This window comes from Dasypus novemcinctus, chromosome 11 (assembly GCF_030445035.2).
Source record: "Dasypus novemcinctus isolate mDasNov1 chromosome 11, mDasNov1.1.hap2, whole genome shotgun sequence".
Lineage (NCBI taxonomy): Eukaryota > Metazoa > Chordata > Mammalia > Cingulata > Dasypodidae > Dasypus > Dasypus novemcinctus.
Genome location: NC_080683.1, coordinates 8,050,023 through 8,072,193, shown reverse-complemented (window position 1 = coordinate 8,072,193; position 22,171 = coordinate 8,050,023). Strand labels below are relative to the sequence as shown.

Below are 22,171 nucleotides of genomic sequence, written 5' to 3'. Positions count from 1 at the left end.
ACCCACCCACCACCTTAAAATTAACCTCTATTTATTTTTTATTCAATCCGACATTTTCCTGCTGCTAATTATCTTCCAAAAGACCAGTGACAGCCTCATCATGAAGATTTCAAAAAAACTTTTCTGGTTTTCCACTACCCAGAGAAGGAGTTCTTAACTGCCCTAATTGCACCCCAGCCTGGCTGAGGAATATGCTACTTCCACTAGTCATATTAGCTCACTACTGCATTAATTTGGGGATTCCCTTTTTTTCCTCTTCGCCTGGTTTGAAAATCACAGGCCTGAAGAATAAAGCCCTAATTCTTTAGTCTCACCTTTGTGTTCCTCCATGATTTGCCATCGAGCTTCTTTTCTGACTCTGCTTCAAACTATTCCTTAATGCACTCAATGCTTCAATTAGCACCAAACACTTCAGGCCACTTCTAAGCTTTTAAATTCTTATTTATGCAAGTCATAAACATGAATATCCTCTACCTAAACCCCCTCCTACCAAGCCTCTTCCCTTCCTATTTACGCTTCAAAATTCTGCACAAACAAAAATTCCACCAAGAAATCTTGGATATCTGGAGTCAGAATTAATTTCTGCCTCTTTTCAATACACTTATTTACACCTCAGTTAGAGTATTTTAACCACTCAGTCTTCTCAACTCCACCTTGCCCTCAAAATAATCCAAAATGACCATATTCTATGGAAAATCTATCTATTTATATGAAAAATAGTCAAGTTACTGCAATTAATAGTAGGTCTACGAGTTTTCAAACACTCCACTGAAAGTGTTCACACTATAAACAGTGTGCAAATACAATGCCATGAGTGTGTAAGGGCTATGGTCAGAGAGTTGGGACAGTATGATAGCCAATATTTAGATTAGTAAATAAACAATGCAAAATACACATCTACTCAGTAGCCAAAAGCACTTTCACAAAAGGAATCACCAAAGGTTCTCCAAGAGCTGACAAATTCACCAAATACAGGTCAAGTCTTATAATAAGTACCAGCTACTGTAAGGCTACTACAATTTGTCCAGGCAGTTAAGGCCAGAAGGGGCCTCAAGTAGCTATATAAGCAGAGCAAAGTTTATGACAATTAGTTATTTCCATAGCAAGCCATCCTACATTATAGATTTAATCCTTTAGTCTCTAGGTAGATGGTATTTTACCACTGGTTAAGATGTATTTTAACTGTAAAGATCACAAAGTCAAAATCAAAATCATAAATCTCTAGATCCCTTCTAATCAAGAAAGGGACAGCCAGTTAGGCCTAAGATTACTCTTTAGAACAAAGTCCTCTTTAACTAAAGTAAAAGGCAGTCAGATAAAATGAATGCATTAAGAAAAAAACTAACAATAAGGGATAAGAGGAAGGAAAGTAAAAGGAAGACTTCTAAAGGTTCCAGGCAACTCCTAGAAAACCTTCACAGGCAAGAGAGTTATGAATAAAAGGACCAGGTGCAGGACCTATCTGAGACCTACGACCACTGCTTATAAGCAGTAGTTTTTAATGGAAAAAATCCACAGATGGGCAAAGCCAGTGCCAGAACACTGACCTTTGAGAACCTTCTGGTGTCAAATAGGTTGGATTAGGACAAGACTTAGTCTACCTCCTCTATTTGGTCATCAAAATAGTCATTTTCACTGCCACATGAAAATTTCTTAAGGTGCCCTAAGTTTATTTTTTAGATAAAGTTGGGAATTCTAGCCTCTTCTGGGAAGGTATATTCTCAGATTAAAGAAAAGCACATAATATAATAAAATATTTTCCTCTGTAACACTTATTAGGATACTTGCTTTTAGTGTCTAAAGTGAAATTGCTTTTTAAAAATGAAATGTAATATTTAAGAAGCCAGTGATTGAGAGTGGGAGGTGGATGTGATGGTAAGGGATACACCAGAGGCTTTTTGGCCATGTTTTATTTCTTAATCTGGGAAGTATAAACATAGGTGCTTACTATATTATATTATCCTTTGCCCTTGCCTTTTTGTATGTCTGAAATATTTCATAAAATGTTTGGAAATGATCAAAAGAAGCTAACAAAGTCAAATTAAGGAGGGAATTTAATACACTAAGAAAATTCACATGCAGCAGGGCAACAGCTGGTGGTAAGTGGATTATAACTCAGCAGCCCCATTATCCTCTCCTTAATGTCTTAAAAGTATCATTTCTAGTAAAATGAAAGAATGAATGAAAGATTTTGCACATGAAGGAAATTCATTTTTTTATTACCTAGGAAAGGAAACAACAGCAAGCCAAGACTGTGATTGCTGGTAGAGAAAATATTTGACACATAAGAGGACTACAAAACTCATTTTCTCTCTTCCTTAAACTGCAAGGTGTTAAGTTTAAGTAATAACATTTTCCAAGTGGCTCACTCTTCAAAATAATGATATATGAAATAAGTTAGCACTATACTTGACATTCTGTGTTCTGTCAGCTGTGTCCACTTGACACACCTAGTTAAGTAGGCTTATAAGGAAGGATTTCATTTAAAAAAAAAATCAATACTATTATTGAGCTCAAAGGAAAGGTTCTACAAATGACAAACGAGAATAATTTCTAACTTAAATTATATAATTAGTTTTAAGACAAAAATCAGATTTCTTATATCTTTAGGGGTGCATACAGTCAGAGATGAACACCCAGTAGTAAAAGAATCTCTCAAGGAGACTAATTTCAAAAACACAAGAAAAAGGCAAAACAGGAAGAAGATAGACTCACAGAAATCTAAAATTGTATAGGACAAAAGCATTTAGCAACAGGACAAATACGGTATGATTGCATTACTAGGAACCAAATACATTGTGTAACATATTGTATGTTTAAAAAAAATTATTGTATCTGGTACATTTAATTGAGAAATGTATGTTTTTATTCAAATGTATTCTTTTTATTTTTAAATTACTGTTTATATTTTCAATTATTAAATGTGCAAAATAAAGTTTTTAAAAAATGGGGGGAAATAAAGAAATCCATGCAGCTGCAAAAAAAATAGCCACCAGCCATATGTGACTAATTAAATTTAAATTTAAGTTACATAAAATTATATTTAAAATTCAGTTCCTTGGTTGCACTAGCCACATTTCAAGTGCTCAACAGCTGCATGATGACTACCACACAGCTCAGATATAAAACATTTCCAACATCACATGAAGTTCTACTGGATGTGCTCATCTACAAGCTTAAACTACCAATTCCAAATGGAAGATGATTAACAAATAAAGAGGAAAACAGAGACAAAACTGGGCACTCAAAGAGCACCCTCTAGAAGTTCCCTCCGCAAACAGATGCATTTAAAACACACAAATAAGCAGTAGTTGCATGCCTTTCAGGGCAAAGGAGAGGGTGTAGGACCAGCACATTCTCAAAAGGTTTTAAAAGCAGAGTTCTGGAAATTAGGGACAGAGATAATGAATAGAATATTGCAAAAAAAATATTGGGACCTGAGTGACAGCCGTTTTGGGTCATCCATTTGTTAGCTGAGTAAAGCTATCTTCTAGGTCTCAGTTTTCTCATCTATAAAACAGGAGGCTGAACTAGATGTTTTCTAATGTCTTCCCAGGCCCCAAAGTCAATTAATTCTTGATTGTTAACTTTCTGATCTCCTTTGTACCCAAACCTCCCACCCGCACCCCCACTACCCGCCCCCCTCCACCACCAACAACTGGTGTGGGGTGGGGTAGGGTGGGAAGAGAATGCTAACACAATAACCTTTTCAGGATCAGCCAGGGTTAAAACTAAAATTCAGTCTAGTGGTTGCACACTAGAATCACCTGGGGCACCTTTAAAAAATATACCAAGTCTATGCTCTGACACACAACAACTAAGAGTGAGTCTCTGCGGGTGGTACTCAGATATCTTTTTAAAAGCTCCTCGAAGTGACTGTGACCCCCAGTGAGGGTTAGGAACCACTACGCTAGATATAAGCTATTACGTACTTCAGACAAGAAACAACAATAGAAAACACTTTCCTTTCTCCTTGTCAGGCAACCAAAGCTACATCCACACAGATGGCACCTAACTAGAAGGAAGGTCATGTATATTACAAATATAAATCCTCCGAATTAGATTTTTATGATGCAGAACATTTGTCTGAAAAAGAGCCAAGCAGAAAACAGTGAATTACTAAAAATAAAAATTTTGAAATTAATTCCCATGTATTAAAAAATGAATCCCCTATTAAAAAGTTTAATGCTAAGTTTTCTAGAAGATTTCTTAGAGGTTCTAAGTTATTTTTAAAGGGACAAGCCATCGGGAAGCAGGCACCTGACTGTGTGAAAGGACTAGAAGGGCACAAGAACAGTGCCCTGAACCCTTTCTACCAGTTGCCTGCCAAGGAGAGCCATCCTTTACTACTTGTCACAGAACTAAATGGAAAAGGAAAAAAAAAAACCTGTAATGATTCATAGGCAGACAATAAATAGTGGGAGGGTGGAGGGGGTAACCGTTTCCCAAAGGCCATTATGAAGATGATGGCTAACATTTACTGGTATGCTTTGTTCTAAGTACTTTACAGATGGTATCTCACTGAATTCTCACAACAAACTTATTAGGTATGTATACTATTATTATCATGTTATGGTTAAAAAAAAAACAGTGACACACAGAGATTAGAAAACTTGCTCAAAGTCACATACCTGGCTAGGATCTATACCCCCCAGGTGTGATTCCAGAGCCTATACTCTTAAAAGCATGGCTCTTGTCTGTCTCTTCACCACTTTGGGTGTCTATGTATGTGTGTCTATGACTGACTGAATGGTGGGTGAAGACAAAGATACCTAGAAGAGGGGTGGGGAACAAAGGACTGCATCAGGGAGTGGGCTCAGGGGACCAAAGATGGGACTCTGAGAAAAGGGGAATTACAAATTTTCCCTAATTCATTAAGCTTGGAGTGTAATGTATATACAAAATTTCTACAAAATCGATATAACATAAATCAAAGAGAAGGTATTAAACTAATTTAAAATCAACACCAGGAGTGGGGAGTAATAAGATGAGCTAGGTATAGAGAGACTGAACTCTCTTATCAGTACAGTAATACTTAGAGAGCAGTAAACAACTTTACCCAAAGGACAGGTTTTTCAGTACATTTTCTCTAGGAAAAGATAGTTATGATACCTGGATAGATAACATAGATATCACAGTCACTTTATATGTACAGCTCAAACTGTAAGCAAATAAACAGGTTTTAGATCTCTAAGCATGACAGAGCAGAGACAACCGTACCATCTGTAAAAGCTCAACCAAGCCACTCTAAAGGCTAGTCAACTAAATTTTACAAAAATCATCAAACCTAATTCTAGACATATATTTTAACTTTTTTTCTCATCTAAACACCCTTCCCAAGTAGAACTGATGGGACATAACAACAAGCCACATTTGGATGATATTGTTACTAAACTGTGAAATGAACATACAGCAGGAAAGAGAAAGGTTAAAATAAAAGGGCCATGATAAACCATAAACTAGATGATCAGTGTGGGAGTAAATTAAGGGTTGGCTGAAATCTGGGATAAAAATAAAGTTGTACCGAAAAAAAAAAAAAGGGACATGTGACAGGGTGAGCTCATCACTTCTTGCTTTTACTATTTGTTGTTAAACAACAAACATAATGAGAGTCACCAGGTATATCATTACAGGGACCAAATATAGCCTTTTAAACACATCAACCAAACATAAAAGCAAGATACTCTGATTTATAAATAGGTATCTTGTGTTTATTAAGTGTTTGTACAGGCAGACTAAACCTGTTATTGGGATCTAGAGCTTCTCATAAGAACAGCTATGAAAAGATTAATATGAGGCACCTGCTGCAAAAAGATGGCATATAAAATTTATAAAGAATTTCCCAGCTTATGAGGAATTTTTCCAATTCATAAAAGTAAACTGAAGCTTCTGTGCAACACAAGCTACTCAGCAACACGGCAGGACTCGTAATGCATATCTAGATAATAAAAACAAGTAATTCCTTAGAAATAGGTACAAGGTAATGAACATTTAAGGACACTGGAATACAAATAAGAAACAATCCAAAACTTTTAAAGGATACGGTCTGTACCAGGAAACAATGTTCTTCCAGTCAACAGCTCAGCCATTATGCATCCCACTGACCAAATATCAACTGGCAAAATTAAAGAGAAATTAAAGTACATACAAGGTCATATTATTATTCTTGGTCACAAATATAACCATAATATAAGGGTAAAACACAAAAATTAATATTGAAGATATCAGAGATTCAACATTCACTTTCATTTTTACAGAAACATTATTAAGACCTTCCTCCCACTAAAGGGCTTCACAGGTGACGTAGGTCAACACATAGCTGAGGCAAAAGAAATATGCTGTTCACAAAGGAGCAGAAGTTTCTTACTGGTAGAAAAAGGTTTTCCAAAGGAGGATTGGGGCTAAGATTATAAACCCATTGTCTTCAGAGAACATGTTGAAAACCTAAATAAATAAAAGCCCAAGTACTATATCACAAAGTAAAAAAGATTGAAAAATCTACCTTCCCTATATGAACAACTAAGATATTTTCTATTTGTAGGATTTCTAAAGATCGCTGAGAAAAAAGCAGGTATTTTCTCCCATCCCTACCATCTCCACTCCTGAGAATACCAAATATACCCAACACGGTATTAATAATGCCCTAAATAATCAGTGCAAGAAAATACCTGTCTGGTTGTAATGCATCCAGTTCAGCATGATCTCAGGAGCCCTGTACCACCGGGTGGCCACATAGCCTGTCATTTCATCATCTGTATGCCGAGCCAGTCCAAAATCCAGGATCTAAAGGAGAGAAGAGAAATCTGGCATTGCAACAAACTGTTAAAACTTGTAATGCAAACAGGAAAAAAACCCTGGTGCCTTATAAAAAAGGAAAACAATGTAGTACTTCCATAAACAGATCTCTGGGTCCGCTGTTAGAATGCATCATGGTAAACACACAGAACGAACTTGAAATTACAAAAAAAACCCGCAACAAAATAAACATACCACTCCTGGGTATTTACCACCATCCTCCCCCCCCCCCAAAAAAAAACAACTTATGTTCACACAAAGGCTTGTACATGAATATTCATAGCAGCTTTATACCAGCCGCAAACTGGAAATGAATCAAATGTCTATCAAAAGGTGAATGGATAAACCAATTGAAATATATTCATTAAAATGGAATACTACTCAGCAATGAAAAGAATGATCTACTGGTATATGCAACAATAAAGATGGATCTTGAAAACATTTTTCTAAGTGAAAGCAAAACACATGCAAAAAAAAAGACACTATATGATTCCATATATTAAAAACTCTAGAAGAGATAAACCTAAAATGTCAGAAAACAAATTAGTGGTTGCCTGGAACAGGACTAAGGATGAGGAGGATGGGACTGACTGTGAAGGGGCACAAGAGAACTTTTTGAAGTTACGGAAATGCTCATTTATCATAACTGTGGTGATAGGTATAAGGATATAAAAATCTGTCAAAATATAAGCTCAAAACAGTAGGTTTTATTATATGAAAATAGTGTTTCAAAAAAGAAGCAAAAAACAATATGCAACCAAAGTTTCTAGAGCTGCTTGCATTTTATGGACAATTAATTCACTTACCTCTTATCTGAATAATTTTGAATGAGTGGATACCTGCCATTGTTCCTCTTGGGCATCTACTTAATAATTATCTCTTTCTGATAGTCACACTATAATTTTCCTTTACTATAACCAGCCTAATTTAATTTCTAGTTTAACTTTATTAAAAAAAAAACAAAACAACACAAACTTCTGGTCAACTAAGATAGCAGCATAAGACATTCCAAGATACTGTTCTCTCCTACAGAATCTTTGAACAATTAGCAAAAACCGGCAGAGCCGTCTTCCTCAAAACTTCAGAAAACAGTTAAGGAAGCGGCTGTGGCTCAATCAGTTGGGCTCCTGCCTATCATATGGGAAGCTCTGGGTTTGTGTCCCAGGGCCTCCTTGTAAGGGCAAAGCTGGCCCATGCACCACAGAGAGCTGATGGCGCATGCACCACAGAGAGCTGGTGCAGCAAGATAATGCAACAAAAGGAAGACAAGCAGATACAGAAAAAACACGCAGCAAATGGACACAGAGAAGAGACAGCAAAAGAAAAGGAACCAGCTGCAAAGGGGTAATAAATAAATTCTTTTTTAAAAAAGAAGAAAACAGTTAAAGGGTTGCAGTAAGCGGGCAATGGCAGAATCAAGAAAATACAGTTGTGGAAAGCAGGTGTAGTTCAAGTGGTTGGTTGTCTGCTTCCCATGTATGAGGTCCCAGGTTCAATGCCAGTACCTCCTGAAAAATGAAATAAAATGAAATATAGTTTTAAAAAAGGCAGAAGAGTGGGCATTCTTGCTGGCCCCATCCCTATCACAGTGTAGAGCCAGCCTTCCATTGTGGGTCTCTAACTCTGTCCTGGAGGAAACAGAGTAACCCTTCTGCACATAGTGGGTTGCCTGTATGTCAGTGCCAACCTATCAGGTGGCAGTCTGAAAAAGTGAACCCCAAAACTCCTCTCTGGTTCAGGCTCCCAGCACCTGACCGGCAGGCAGAAGCAATATAAGAAACAACTAAGTCCAAGCAGCCTGGGGCAAAGGATTATGAACTTGAAGGCACACAGAGATCATCCAGGAGTGCAGGGCAGAGGTGGGCATAAGTCTATTCCCACAGGGAGTAGAGGGGACACGTAAATTCCAGTAAATGTGGAACTCCTAAGATGAGGAGCAAGCTGGAGGCCAAGACAAGATTCAGGCTCAGAAAAGACAGAAAAGGTGCTGCACTTCACCCTCGCCTCAGGGTGACTTGATAGGAGGCCTAACTCTAAATGAGGGGCCCAGCAAACACAGGGATAATTTGCAAAGACTGTCAAAGGTGGTTTTTGAATTTGTTTGTTTTTGTTAGCTCTTGGAACTTGAGAAAATCTCTGTCACATTACGTTCTGACCAAAAACACATGGAACAGACAGTTTGGGGACTAAATCCCAGAGTTAACAAATCAAAATACTAAAATGTACAGTATGCAAAAAATATTGCAAGACAGGCAAAACAAACAAACAAGCAAACAAACAGGAAATGATGGCCCATCCAAAGGACCAGGATAAAAATCCAGAAAAGAGGAAAAAAGACAGTGATGCAGTGGGCATACCAGACAAAGACTTTTTAAAAAATGATCTTCAGTATGTTCAAGGAGATAGAGGAAATCATGAAGAAATAAATAAAGGATATCATGAAAAGGATGAATGAACAATATGAGACTCTCAGTAAACACATAAAAATCTTAAGGAACCAAACAGAAATTCTGGAGTTGAAGACCACAATAACTGAAATGAAATATTCCCTACAGGGTTTAATAACAAATTGATAAAGGAGGGAGATGTTAGCACAGCACTGTGAATGTATTTAACACCACTGAATTATATATCTGAATGTAGTCAAAAGGAGAAATTTTAGGTTGTATATGTTACTAGAATAAAAATTTTTAAACAACCATATAGGCCTATACAACACAGTGAACCTTAATGCAAAAACAATGGTCTATAGTTAATAGTATAATACTGTTTCATCAATTTTAACAAAGGTTCCACATTAATGCTGTGTTTGTAAGGGAGGGTATAAAGGATCTCTGTATTTTCTGCATGATTTTTCTATAAACTTAATGACTTCCCTAATTAAAAATTAATTAGTTTGAGGAAAAAAATGAACACAAGACACATGGTCCACTTTTAATCTCACTTATATAGTTTACTGAGGCTATGGTTTAAATTTCAAAATCTAATATTCCTAAGTAGTGTATGAATTTTCAGATAAAAAGTTGTGGTTTATTAACCTATTCCCTATACATGTTTGCATGGCTGGTCAAACATATAATCTCAAGGAGGAGCAAACAATTGCCACTATCTTTTCATCTTACCTTCAGCTCACAGTCTTCATTCACAGCTAGATTACTAGGTTTTAGGTCCTAGGAAACAAGTACAGAGAGACAGGATCAACTTTACAACATACTAAATTCTCTTTTTGCAGGTAACAGTAATGATCCAGACATAAAACTAAGACTTCATCTGACTATACACAGATAATTTCCATCCTAAAGTCAGTATCTAGTCCTAATTAGCCTTACATAGACACAAACTGTACATCTATTCAGTTTAAACCTAGAGCAAAGTTGCAAAAAATCAGTATTTTAACAAAATTATTTAATCAAAGTCACAATACATACCCTGTGAATTATATCAGCTGAATGTATATACTGTCAAAGAGAAAAAAAAGTCAGCTATAAAAATATCATCTCCAATCTCCCACTCTCATAATATATAACACATTATCATGAATCAAGAACCACCAGGTCAACATTGGGATTAAAAGCAGAACAAGTATTATCAGCATTCTGTACATTTGTCAAAACTATATCTTCCAGAGTCATCGACTGCACTCACTTACTCTCTAGCCTATTTTTCAGTTGGTACTCTAAAGTTCAACAGGGACTCAAATATCAAAAATAGTTACATTTTAAAATACTAGTTACATTTTAAAATACTACCTTCACCGTCCCCACAAATAAAATAGTCACCTTGAAGATTTTTTGGAAACTCAACACACCTCACTAACCAGATTTAGATTATACCAAGAAATTATTAATAATTTTTTAGAGTCTTCATCTCTCAGACATGGAATGATATGATGTCTAAATCTGTTTTAAAATAATCTAGGGGTTGGGAAATACAAATGAAACAAGATTAGCCATAGGCTGATGATTGTGAACACTGAGTGAACAAGGTGATTCATTAAACTATAATCTTTACTTGTGATTTTGTGTTTTTTTGTGTGTGTTTTAAGTTTTCCATAAGGAAAGTTTCTTGTTTCTCTGTTTTAAGCCCTAAATTAAAGAAAGGGATTGAAAGGGGCAATTCATTAGTTGAAATTATTATTCACACTGTATGTACCTTTAGACCTCGGAGAATCTGGTAGATAAGGAACTGCACATGGTCATCCGTAAGCTTCTGACATTTCACAATGTTATTCAGATCTGCCCCCATGAGATGGGTCACCAGATACCTAGAAATTAATGTAGAGTTATACAATAATCCAGAACCCCTAAGAAAGTTTTCATTTTCAGAAAACTTTAACAGTTTGTACGGAAAGGTCACGCAGTAAGTACCACAATGTCAGCTAAATGCTTAATAACTATGCTTAATAACACCATATTTTAAGTTCACCACTTGCCATCTTTTTTTCTAAAAATTTTTATACTTATTCCTACTTAATTTATCTTTTCCTAGGTTCTCTAAAGGGAAGAGATGGGGATAGAAGAAAGGAAAAACCAAAGATGGAGATTAGAAAGGTATTTATTTTAATATCAGTTTTCTTTAAAATGTCATTATTACATGAGAATACATAGTGTAATTAAGTGCATGGGCATAATAAAGTATCCTGTGCTTTTAAATCCACCAATTATGTTTTCACCTTATAAACCTTCCAAGCTGTAGGTTCTATAATAGGAGTATCTTTAAATATTCAAACTATAACTCTCCTTTTCTGGAACAACTGGTAAAAGGATACTGCTCACTGACAATATTCCTGCATTCACCTTAATGTAGGAGGAACTCATTTTAAAGCATCCCAGAGCTTTTCCTCATAGGTGTGGTGCTGGTTACTGATCTTGCCTTTATGTGGTAAGGTGAGGGAATGATTACATTCCAGTCCAACAGGTTCACCACAGACATTTTAGACACGATGCCTCAACTTATTCATTAATGCATTACACAGATACGGACCATGAAAACCAGTTCAGCACTGACGAGGCTGAAAATTTTAAAATAAGAGTAGATTTTACATATTGTGTAAGAACCATTCCTCGTTCCAGAGTCTGAGTAATAAATATATGTCAAGTGAGCTATAAAGAAGGCTGATTTTACTTCCTTTCTGTTTTTATTTCTTATAAATATGTAAGAAAACAAACTGAGCCAGTAAATTTAAATCTACTATTAATGTGTTACGTAAATAAATATAAGAGGTGTGACATCTATTTATACACACATACTCCATGCACTATATTTATTACCTTCTTTCCTCCAAAACGAATTGAATTTTTTTCTCTATCCTAATTTCCCTATTCAGCTGCCATGGTCAGTTTTCAATGTAATGAAGATCATTAAGACTTAGCCAAGTTTTAACTTTGATATAAGATGTTTAGCATTTCGTATTTTTAAAACTTAGATGTTTATACTGCCTCTAGGAAAGGGTAGAGTCTAAACATAATTTAAGTATAAGTTTGACTTTCTGAAATGTTTGCATAAAGATAGTTTTCATTTAACATATGTTCCAAGCTCAACACAACAGAACCACAGGCAGTTAGCACTCATTCTGTACTGAGCAGGTAAGAAATGTCCACATCTTATATACTCTGACAACCCTTAAGTCCCATTAGTATCCCCATTTCACTGATGAGGCAACAGACAGAACAAGGATAAATTAGTTGCTCAAGGTCAAAGGGAATGGTACTGTCAGCAGCTGAATTCAAAACTGCCTGCCCCAAAGACCATGACCTTAATCACAGCACACACTGCCTCCAAATTCCTCCAGTTGACGCAGAAATTAAGTCAAGAGAATGATCTTTAAAAAACAAAAGTCTCATAAATGGAACAATAATCAGAGAAGTATTATCTCCAGGTAATTTCTTTACCAATTCTCCACACATACTATTAGTTGGTCTTTAACACTAATGAAAAAGAAAAGCTGACGAAGACACAGTAATATCCTATCCTAATCACAGTCACTGTATTTTTTAAACCCCAAATTGACACATAATCTGACAAACAGAAGAAGAATGCTGTGAATAATGGGTTAATATTTTAAAATCAGGACTTTCCAGAAAATCTGGGATAATGATTTCCATATACATAATATCGATGACAAATTTCAAGGCTCACGCAGAGGAAGTCTTACTGCTTTGCAAATAATTAATAAATCCTACTTAGCCAGAAAACCAGACTGCACAGCCTGAGGAAGAGTGCATGCTTTTAGTAAGAATATTTTACCACTGTGTGATTCTTTGCAAATCCTCCTCCTACTCGAAACCATATTCATTTTATCACTAACATTTCCAGAATGAGGGTGAGTCTGTCAACACTTTATATAAAATATAAAATGGACTAATTTAATCAGTTAATTCCCAAAGGGGCATTAATGGAGAACCACATAATTTCTACAATATGTATCTTTGGAAAGCATATTGAATTATATTTTAGTTAAAGACATATCTAATGCTGTCAGTGTTTATAATGCCTCAAATAAATTAGTGAAGGTTTGGCTTGAGAATAGCTGGAAAGCCGTAGAGTTCTCTCATCTTTAAGAAATTTAGGGAAGTGCTGTGGCTCAACTGACAGAGCATCTACCTACCATATAGAGGGTCCAGGGTTCAATACCCAGGGCCTCCCGACCCATGTGGTGAGTTGGCCCACGCACAGTGCTGATGCACACAAGGAGTGCCATGCCACACAGGGGTGTCCCCGGTGTAGGGGTGCCCCATGCACAAGGAGTGCGCCCCGCAAAGAGAGTCACCCTGCATGAGAAAAGCACAGCCTGCCTGGAAGTGGTGCTGCACACATGGAGATGATGCAACAAAAGAAGCGACACAGTTTCCCAGTGCCTCATGACAAGAATACAAGTGGACACAGAAGAATACACAGTGAATGGACACAGAGAGCAGACAACAGGGGGGAAGAGGAGAGAAATAAATTTTAAAAGTAATAATACAAAAAACAAAAAGAAATTCACTAAATAGGATTTTATTATGATAGAGGCTGAAGAGATGGTTTCATGGCCTAATATAATACTTTTCTAGTAAAGATGGTCTCCTTTAAATTATATCAACTATGAACTAGGGCATCAAATTTACCATTTCTTAAAATAGTTTCTATAAATAAAACATACTGTACTGGTAAGAAGGAGGAATTCTGCACTAAGACACTGCTCCATTCATTGATAAGCACTTCGGATAACATACAATTGTCAAAGCTTCCCCTGCCCTTTCTAAAATCATATACGATGGGGAAGAACCTATACAGAAAAAAATCTCTTCTATATCAATAGATTGGCATCTTTAAGAAAGCAATTATCAAAAGGCAAAAAGCATTTCTTCCCCATTTAAACAAGGTATTTGAAACAATCACAGATATTGACAATTTGTAACTTAGTCTCTGAAACACATCAAATATCCTTGCAACTCACTAGTCTATTCTCAATATAAAAGCAATTCCTTAAGAACAAAAATCAATCATATCACTCCTCTCCTCAAAAGGATCCCCATTTCACTTAGAAGTAAAAGACAAAATCCTTTCTATGACCTACAGAGTACCCCCATAGTCCAGTACTCTGCCTCCAATGACGTGTCTGATCCCTCATCATCTACAGAGCCCCAGCTCTCACTGACCTCTACATTCCAGCCACACAGGCCTCCTTGCTGCATGCAGTTTTCTGCCTCAGGACCTTTGCATTGGCTGTTCCTTCTGCCTGGCATGCTCTTTCCCCCAACAGTCACTTGTCTAATTCTTCTTCAAGTTTCTCCTCAAAATTCACCTTTTCAATAAGGCCTCGTCTTTAATGCCCCACTTAAAATGGCATCACAGCCCCTGCCCTCATACTCCTAATGCCCCCTTACTGCTCTACATTTTGTCCATAGCAATCGTCACCTAACATACTATTAATTTCCTTTTTACTATGTTCATTATTTATTGTTATTAACCTGTACAATATTTAGAGGAGAGGGTTCTTTTTTGTTCCTTGAAGTATCGAAAGTACTTAGAGGGAGGAGGATGTGGCTCAAGTGATAAGGCCTCCGCCTACCATGTGGGAAGACCCGGGTTCAATCCCTAGGGCCTCCTGGTGAAAAAGAAGAGAAAACGTACCTAAGCAGCGAGCCAGTGCCTGTGTGGTGTGTCAAGTGCACGCGTGGTGAGCCTAGTGCCCATGTGGTGAGCTGAGTGCCCATGTGGGTGCCTGTGTGGCAAGCCGAGTGCCTGCTGGCAAGCCAGTGCTTGCGTGGCGAGCTGAATGCCCATGTGAGTACCCGCATGGTGAGCCAGTGCCCGCGCAGCAAGCTGAGTGCTCGTGCAAGTGAGTCATGCAGCAAGATGATGATGCAACAAAAGAGATACGAAGGGGAGAGTCAAGATGAAATGCAGCAGAGACCAGGAGATGGCGCAATTGACAGGGAACTTCTCTCCACATCAGAGATTCCCAGGATCGAATGCTGGTGAATCCTAGAGGGGAAAGATGCCCAGAGAAGTGAAAAAGAAAAATAGGTAACAGAAGATCACATAGCAAATGAACACAGACAGCAAAAACAGCAGGGCAAGGGAGGGGGGAGAGGGAAAGAAAAAAATCTTTTTTTAAAAAGGCACTTAGAACAGTGTCTGACACATTGCAGGCACTCGATTATTACTGAGTTGAGTTGAATGATCCAAGACAATTCATACAGCACTACAGTAAGACAAGGCAAGAGAACATCTTATTGAAATACACATACCAAAGATCTGATCTTAAGCAGACCAGACTGTTCTACTCTAAGGGGTAGAAGCACTGTTCAGCAAGCAGGCAGGCACAAAATAAACTATTCTCCTCACTTGAAGAAAAGATTACTAACAGGTGCCCACTATATTATCTGTGCCACCCAACCCAATTCAGGATTTTACCATTTGGTAGATGCACAGGAAAAAAACAAAAAAGCTCAACAGAGGAGAAAGCACTGGGTATGTTATCAGACAACCAGATTATCAATCAATGAAGTGATAAAGCACAAGGTCATTTGTTCATTCAATCACTCCATCAAAAAATATTTACTGTTGAACACTGGGGATGCAGCAGTAGAAAAGATGAGATGAAGGCATATGCAAATACATAATCCTAATGGAGCATGATTAGAGCTATAAAATGGGACACCTCCCCTCCTCAACCTAGACTTAGGAAGGAGTTTCCTAGAGAAAGAGTTCGTGAAGGACACAAACTCAAAGCTAGGTCTTGATGTTTCTGCACCATTTTTAAATCAACTAATCTGAGAAAGAGGTTTTATTATTGATCATGACTGTTTTAGGCATTTATGCTTCATCTCTTTAATGAGACCATATATAAAAGTGGAAGACAGGGATAGGCCTTTAGCCTGAACCTAACACAGTATTTATTCAATAAGAAGGTTATCAGACTTACAAATAAACATAGCCTTGAAATTTTTAAAATGTGATTAGAAATAGATTTTCAGCCAAAAGACCCAGGGGTAGATGAAAGTTTGTGTGTGATATCACACAATTTAGTATATCTCTCTCAATCTCAGTTTCCTCATCAGAAAATTAAGACATATCTACCTCACAGGGCTGTTGTATCAACTGAGAAAATTTATATGAAAGTCCTTTGTAAACCATAAGAAGCTATCAAAAAGAAGAAAGTTAGTATCACAACACTACTCACCCACTTTTTTTGTTTCACTCACATGTATAAGGCTATTTTTTAAACAGAGAACATGCCTATAATGCTGTCAGTGGCTCAAACTGGAAGAAAATTTAAGTCAGTTATTAATGAGTATCCTTACATAAAATGTTAAGTATCCTTACATAAAAGAGCCTTACATCCATTTCAGATTTTTAACTGGTATGCTCATACAAAAATGTTTCTGATGTGTTAAAGATGTAAGAAAAAAAATTGCCTCTACTAAAATTAAATGTGTTTTTTCATATATTATGGAACACACATGCCATGAGTCAGGATAAGGGGACAGAACTTTAACCAAACCATCCTACATAAAATTAAACTTTTCATTCCTTTTCTAATCCCACCCCAATGTCCAGTACCCTTTGATCTCTTTTCTTGGGCAAACCTCCCTACTAATGGGGACCTAGCCTGTCCCCATTCCAGATACATCTTTGGCCATGTACACCTCTATTTCCACCAACAGCTCTCCCCTCAGCTCTCTCTTTGGCCTTGGCTTGATTTGCACTTCTTCCACCATTGCAACTCCTACTCACTCTTCAAGTTCTCAGTGTATACATCCCTTTTTTGTAAAACCTTTCTTGAAGACACCCAAGTCTGGATAAGGTGGCCCCTTTAAAAGAACATTCAGCACCTTGTACCTGCCTTATCATGGCAATTCTTGCATTCATTTGTTCAACAAATAACCATAGGTACTTGTTACTGTTCTAGGTACTAAAGTCACAGTAAAGAAGAAAACAAAGTACCTACTCTGAGAAGACAGACAATAACAAAGGAATGATGGTAAAACTTGCTAAGAAGAGCAAAGCAGGATAAGGAGTAGACAGTGACAGTAGATAAGCTAGGATGGTGAGGGAAGACCTTTTGATGAAAAGACCTTTGAATAGGGCCCTGAAGGAAATAAAGGAGGCAGTCAGGGGGATCTGTGGGGAGTGTTCCAGGCCAACATTAAAACAAGTGCGAGGAGGACAACCAGCAAGATGGCGGTGAGTGAGGAGCACCTAGAGTCAGCTCCTGCTACGGGGCAGTTAGCAAACACCCAGAGCTATCTGAGCTAGCTGAAGCACCTGTGTGGGGGCTTCAAGAGACCAGAAGAGCATCCTGCCACATCCTTGGGGGAGAAGAAGGAGGAGACTGCCCATCTGCAGAGAAGACTAGTAAGTAGAGGCTCCATGCCCCGGAGGCCAGTGCCCATCCCTTACCACAGGCACATGCCGCCTCAGAAGCTGTTCCGTGCCTGGAATAAAAAGCTCCACTTCCCAAAAACGGGGGAGGAAGAGATGGTTAGGCACCAATTTCAGCTACTGAGGAGTAAATTCAGCAGGCTAAAGTATAATCCTGGGAACAGCTGAAGTTTGAACCTGTTCAAGCCAGAAAGAGGCTGGAAGCCGCCATCTTAACTCCATGCCTGGCACGAGGGGAAGCCAGGCTGACTGAGAATCCCACTGCTGGTGGGGACCAGCTTCTTTCAACCCAGATCAGAATGCAGCTGTAGCCGAGGCCCCAGTGCCACCTCCAGCAGGGAGGAACCTGTGGGGACCTGCACCAGCCTCTCCGGGGAATTACCAGCCAAGCCGCGGAGGCCGATGATCATCCTACTCTAGCGGCATGAGCCGCCCCAGGAGCTGTTCTGTGGCTGGAATTGGAAGCTCCGTTTCCCAAAACAGGGGAGAAAACAGGTGGCTGCCAATTTCAGTTATTGATTGGTAGACTCGGCTGGCTAAGATATAACCCTGGAACATCTGGGTTGTGAATCTGCCCAAGTCAGAAAGAGGCCAGGAGCCACCATTCTGACTCCCCCCGGTCTGAGGGAAAGCCGGGTTGACTGAAAATCACACTGACAGTAGGAACCAGTTTCTTTCACTCAGATCAGCCTGCAGCCCTAGCCTAGGCTTTAGCCCTGCCTCTGGCAGGTGGGAGGCTGAGGAGCCCTGCACCAGCCTATCCAGGTAACTGCAGGGACCTTTGGCGGGCACAGACTGAAAAATCTCAAGTCCGCTGGGCAACTGTGGTCATTTTGGACCCACGCTGCATAGACTGCTGCCCACACCTGCAGCTCCATCCCTGCCTCAGGCAGGGGAAAAAGGGGCATGAGGCTTCATCAGTCTCTCTGGGCAACTACAGTCTAGGTCTGCACAACTTGGATTATTCCACAATGCTGTGCCTCTGTCCCTAACCCTGGCAAAGGAGAAAACTGGGTGAAGCTTCATTAGTTCCTGGTGCAACGAGGGCAGCTTGAGCCTCCACAACTTATAACACCAATTACAGCCTTGGCTCCTACTGCACAACCAGGAAGGGAGAAAGGGGAGGAAGCCCTAAACTAAAGAGAAAAACTGCACACAGAATAAATACTCTAGAGTAAGCCAGATGCCAAGACACCAACAAAAAATTACAATCCACACCAAAAAACAGGAAGCTAGGGCCTAGTCAAAAGAACAAGCTAAACCTCCAGATGGCATAAAGGAGTTGAGACAACTAATCACAGATGTGCAAACAAATCTCCTTAATAAATTCAATGAGATGGCTAAAGACATTAAGGATATTAAGAAGACACTGGATTAGCACAAAGGAAAATTTGAGAGCATACATAGAAAAATAGATCTTATGGGAATGAAAGGCACAATAAATGAAATAAGAAAAACATTGGAATCATATAATAGCAGATTTGAGGAGGCAGAAGGATTGGTGAGCTTGAAGAAATGGCCTCTGAAAGTGAACATACAAAAGAACAGATGAAGAATGGAAAAAATTGAACAAGGTCTCAGGGAACTAAATGACAGCCAACAGTCATGCAAACATATGTGTCATGGGTGTCCCAGAAGGAGAAGAGAAGGGAAAAGGGGCAGAAGAAATATTTGAAGAAATAATGTTAGAAAATTTCCCAACCCCATTGAAGGACATAGATATCCATGTCCTAGAAGCACAACATACTCCCATCTGAAAAAATCTGAATAAACCAACTCCAAGACACATACTCATCAGAATGTCAAATGCCAAAGACAGAGAATTCTGAGGACAGCAAGAGAAAAGCAACACATAACATATAAGAGATACCCAATAAGATTAAGTGTTGATTTCTCACCAGAAACCATGGAGGCAAGAAGAGAGTGGTCTGATATATTTAAGATACTATAAGAGAAAAACTTCCAGTCGAGAATCTTATATCCGGCAAGATTGTCTTTCAAAAATGAGGGCAAGATTAGAATAGTCACAGATAACAGAAATTGAGAGAATTTCTAAGCAAGAGACCAGATTTCCAGGAACTGCTACAGGGTGTGCTAGAGCCTGAAAAGAAAAGACAGGAGAGAGACGCCTGGAAGAAAGTCTAGAAATGAATATTATATCAATAAAAGTAAAAGTGTCAAAAGAGTGGTGAAAATAAAATATGACAGATAAAACTCAAATAGTCAGGAATCAACTTAACCAACAATGTAAAGCACTTGTATTCAGAAAACTGCAACTCAATATTAAAAGAAATCAAAATAGGCCTAAATAACTGGAAGAACATTCAGAGATTGGAAGACTAAATATGATTAAGATGTCAATTCTATTCAAATTGATATACAGATTTAATGCAATCCCCATAAAAATTTCACCAGCATTAGGAACAAAAAATTGAAAACACAATCATCAGATTTATTTGGAAGGGTAAAGGATCCCGAATAATGAGAAACATCATAAAAAGGAAAAGCAAACCCTCATCTCCAGACTTAAATCAAATTACATAGCTAGAATGGTAAAAACAGCAATGGTACAGGCATAAAGATAGACACATAGACCAACGGAACCAAATTGATGGTTCAGAAACAGACCCTCACATGTATGGTGGTCAAGTGATTTTTGACTAGCCTGTCAAACCCACACAGCTCTGACAGAATAGTCCATTCAACAAATGGTGCTGAAAGAATTGGATATCCATAGCTGAAAGAAGGAAAGAAGACCCCTATCTCACACCTTATCCAAAAATTAACTCGAAATGGATCAAAACCTAAAAATAAAAGCAAGCACCATAAAACATCCAGAAGAAATTATAGGAAAATATCTTCAAGTCCTGGTGGTAGGTAGGTGGTAGATTCTTAAAGGAGATAAGAGGAGGACTGAGATGGACTACTGATGTTTAATGTATGTAGAAGTTTTAATTAGCTTTACTGTAAAAGTGTGGAAATGTATAGAGTGGATGGTAACAGATTGTGAGTAACAGCTACTTTATAAATGGGGATGTGGCTGAAAGTGGTAGTCTAGGGATGTAAGTGCCAACTGACAGAATGCTAGAGAATAATCTAGGACCTGAAGAGGACAGTAAACCCAGAAGTGGATGAGAATTGTGGTTGATGGTACAGATGCAAGAGTGTCCTTTGTGAGCTAAAGTAAATGTACATCACTACTGCAGGGTGTTGGGATGTGGAGAAGCATGGGAAAAACACAGCTGGAGTGATCTATGGACTGTGGTTAGCAGTAATAATATAATATCCTTGCATCTATGCAAAAGATGTACTGTGTTGGTAATGAGGCAGAGTGGAGAATGTGTGCCAAATGTACACTATGGACATGGTAACAATCAGATGATATTATCTTATCTGTAGCAAATGTTCCACCACAGCATGTTATGTTGATAGAGGTATGTTGTTTGGGAATTTTGCACATGTGCATGATTGTTTTATAAGTTTACAACTCCTGTCATAAAAAATATATTTAAAAAATAATAATAGGGTAAGATAAGGACTATGATTAGCAGTAAGATATTGACAATATTCTTTTATAATTTGTAACAAACGTCTCACGACAATGCAAGGTGTTGGTGGAATGTTGATGTATGGGACCCCTGTATGATGTTGTGTACAACTTTTACTATACACTTAACTGTTTATATATGTTCTTAAATAAATATAGATAATGAAAATAGGGTTGGATGGGGAACAAATACTTTGGTTAGTAGTAATATTTTGACAATGCTCCTTAATCATTAGTTAAAAAGGTTTAACAACAATGCAAGTTATTGGTGGTAGGGTAAGTTATGGAGTCCTGTATGATGTTATATATGTTTGTTTTGTAAGTTCACAATTATATACTTGTTGTTTATATACAAGTGATATACTTCAATAAATTAATTTTTTTTAAAAACTAGTGCAGCAAGCAGATGTGGCTCAAGCAGTTGAGCACCTGCCTCCCTCATGGGAGATCCTGGGTTCGATTTCTGGTGTTTCCTCAAAAAACAAAGAGACAATGAGCACAGAAAACGAGCAAAAACAACAAAGAACAATAACAACAAGGAAACAGACAAGGGAGACGTCTTAGTGAGGGTAGGGGGATACTTGGGCAAAAGTTCTATCTGGAATGTGGTTGTCTGTGTTCAAGGAGAGCAAGGAAGCCAGCATGGCTGGAATGGAGAGAGTAAGTGGAAAGAGTACTAAATCAGATAAGACTGAGTGCACAGGACCAAATCATGTAGATAGAACCTTATGGAACTTACCACACTGCATTTTGTTTGTATATTTAAAATGTCCTTCTTTCTTATTAAGAGTCTCAATTCTCTGATCAAGGATGTTTATCTTATTTATTGCTTTGTGCCCCAGAGAACAATATTGTCTGGCACAGGGTGGATATTCAAATATTCACTGAATGAAATGAGGTTAAAATGTAAATCCAGAATGTCCCTTTACCCATTCGGTGCCTTCATCACCTTTTTAT

At 38.0% G+C, this 22,171-nt stretch overlaps 1 protein-coding gene across 2 annotated transcripts in view; it reads right to left on the bottom strand.

The window, feature by feature from the left end:
* MAPK14 (mitogen-activated protein kinase 14) overlaps positions 1–22,171 on the bottom strand; it is a 96,878-nt gene that overhangs the window by 18,927 nt on the left and 55,780 nt on the right. For both annotated transcript variants that reach the window (XM_004458329.5, XM_004458330.5), the window contains exons 4-8: positions 10,948–11,059; positions 10,224–10,253; positions 9,918–9,965; positions 6,669–6,783; positions 6,044–6,115 (exon numbers count right to left, since the gene is read on the bottom strand). In XM_004458329.5, coding sequence (XP_004458386.1) covers positions 6,044–6,115; positions 6,669–6,783; positions 9,918–9,965; positions 10,224–10,253; positions 10,948–11,059 — 377 coding nt within the window. The remainder of the gene's footprint in view (positions 1–6,043; positions 6,116–6,668; positions 6,784–9,917; positions 9,966–10,223; positions 10,254–10,947; positions 11,060–22,171) is intronic.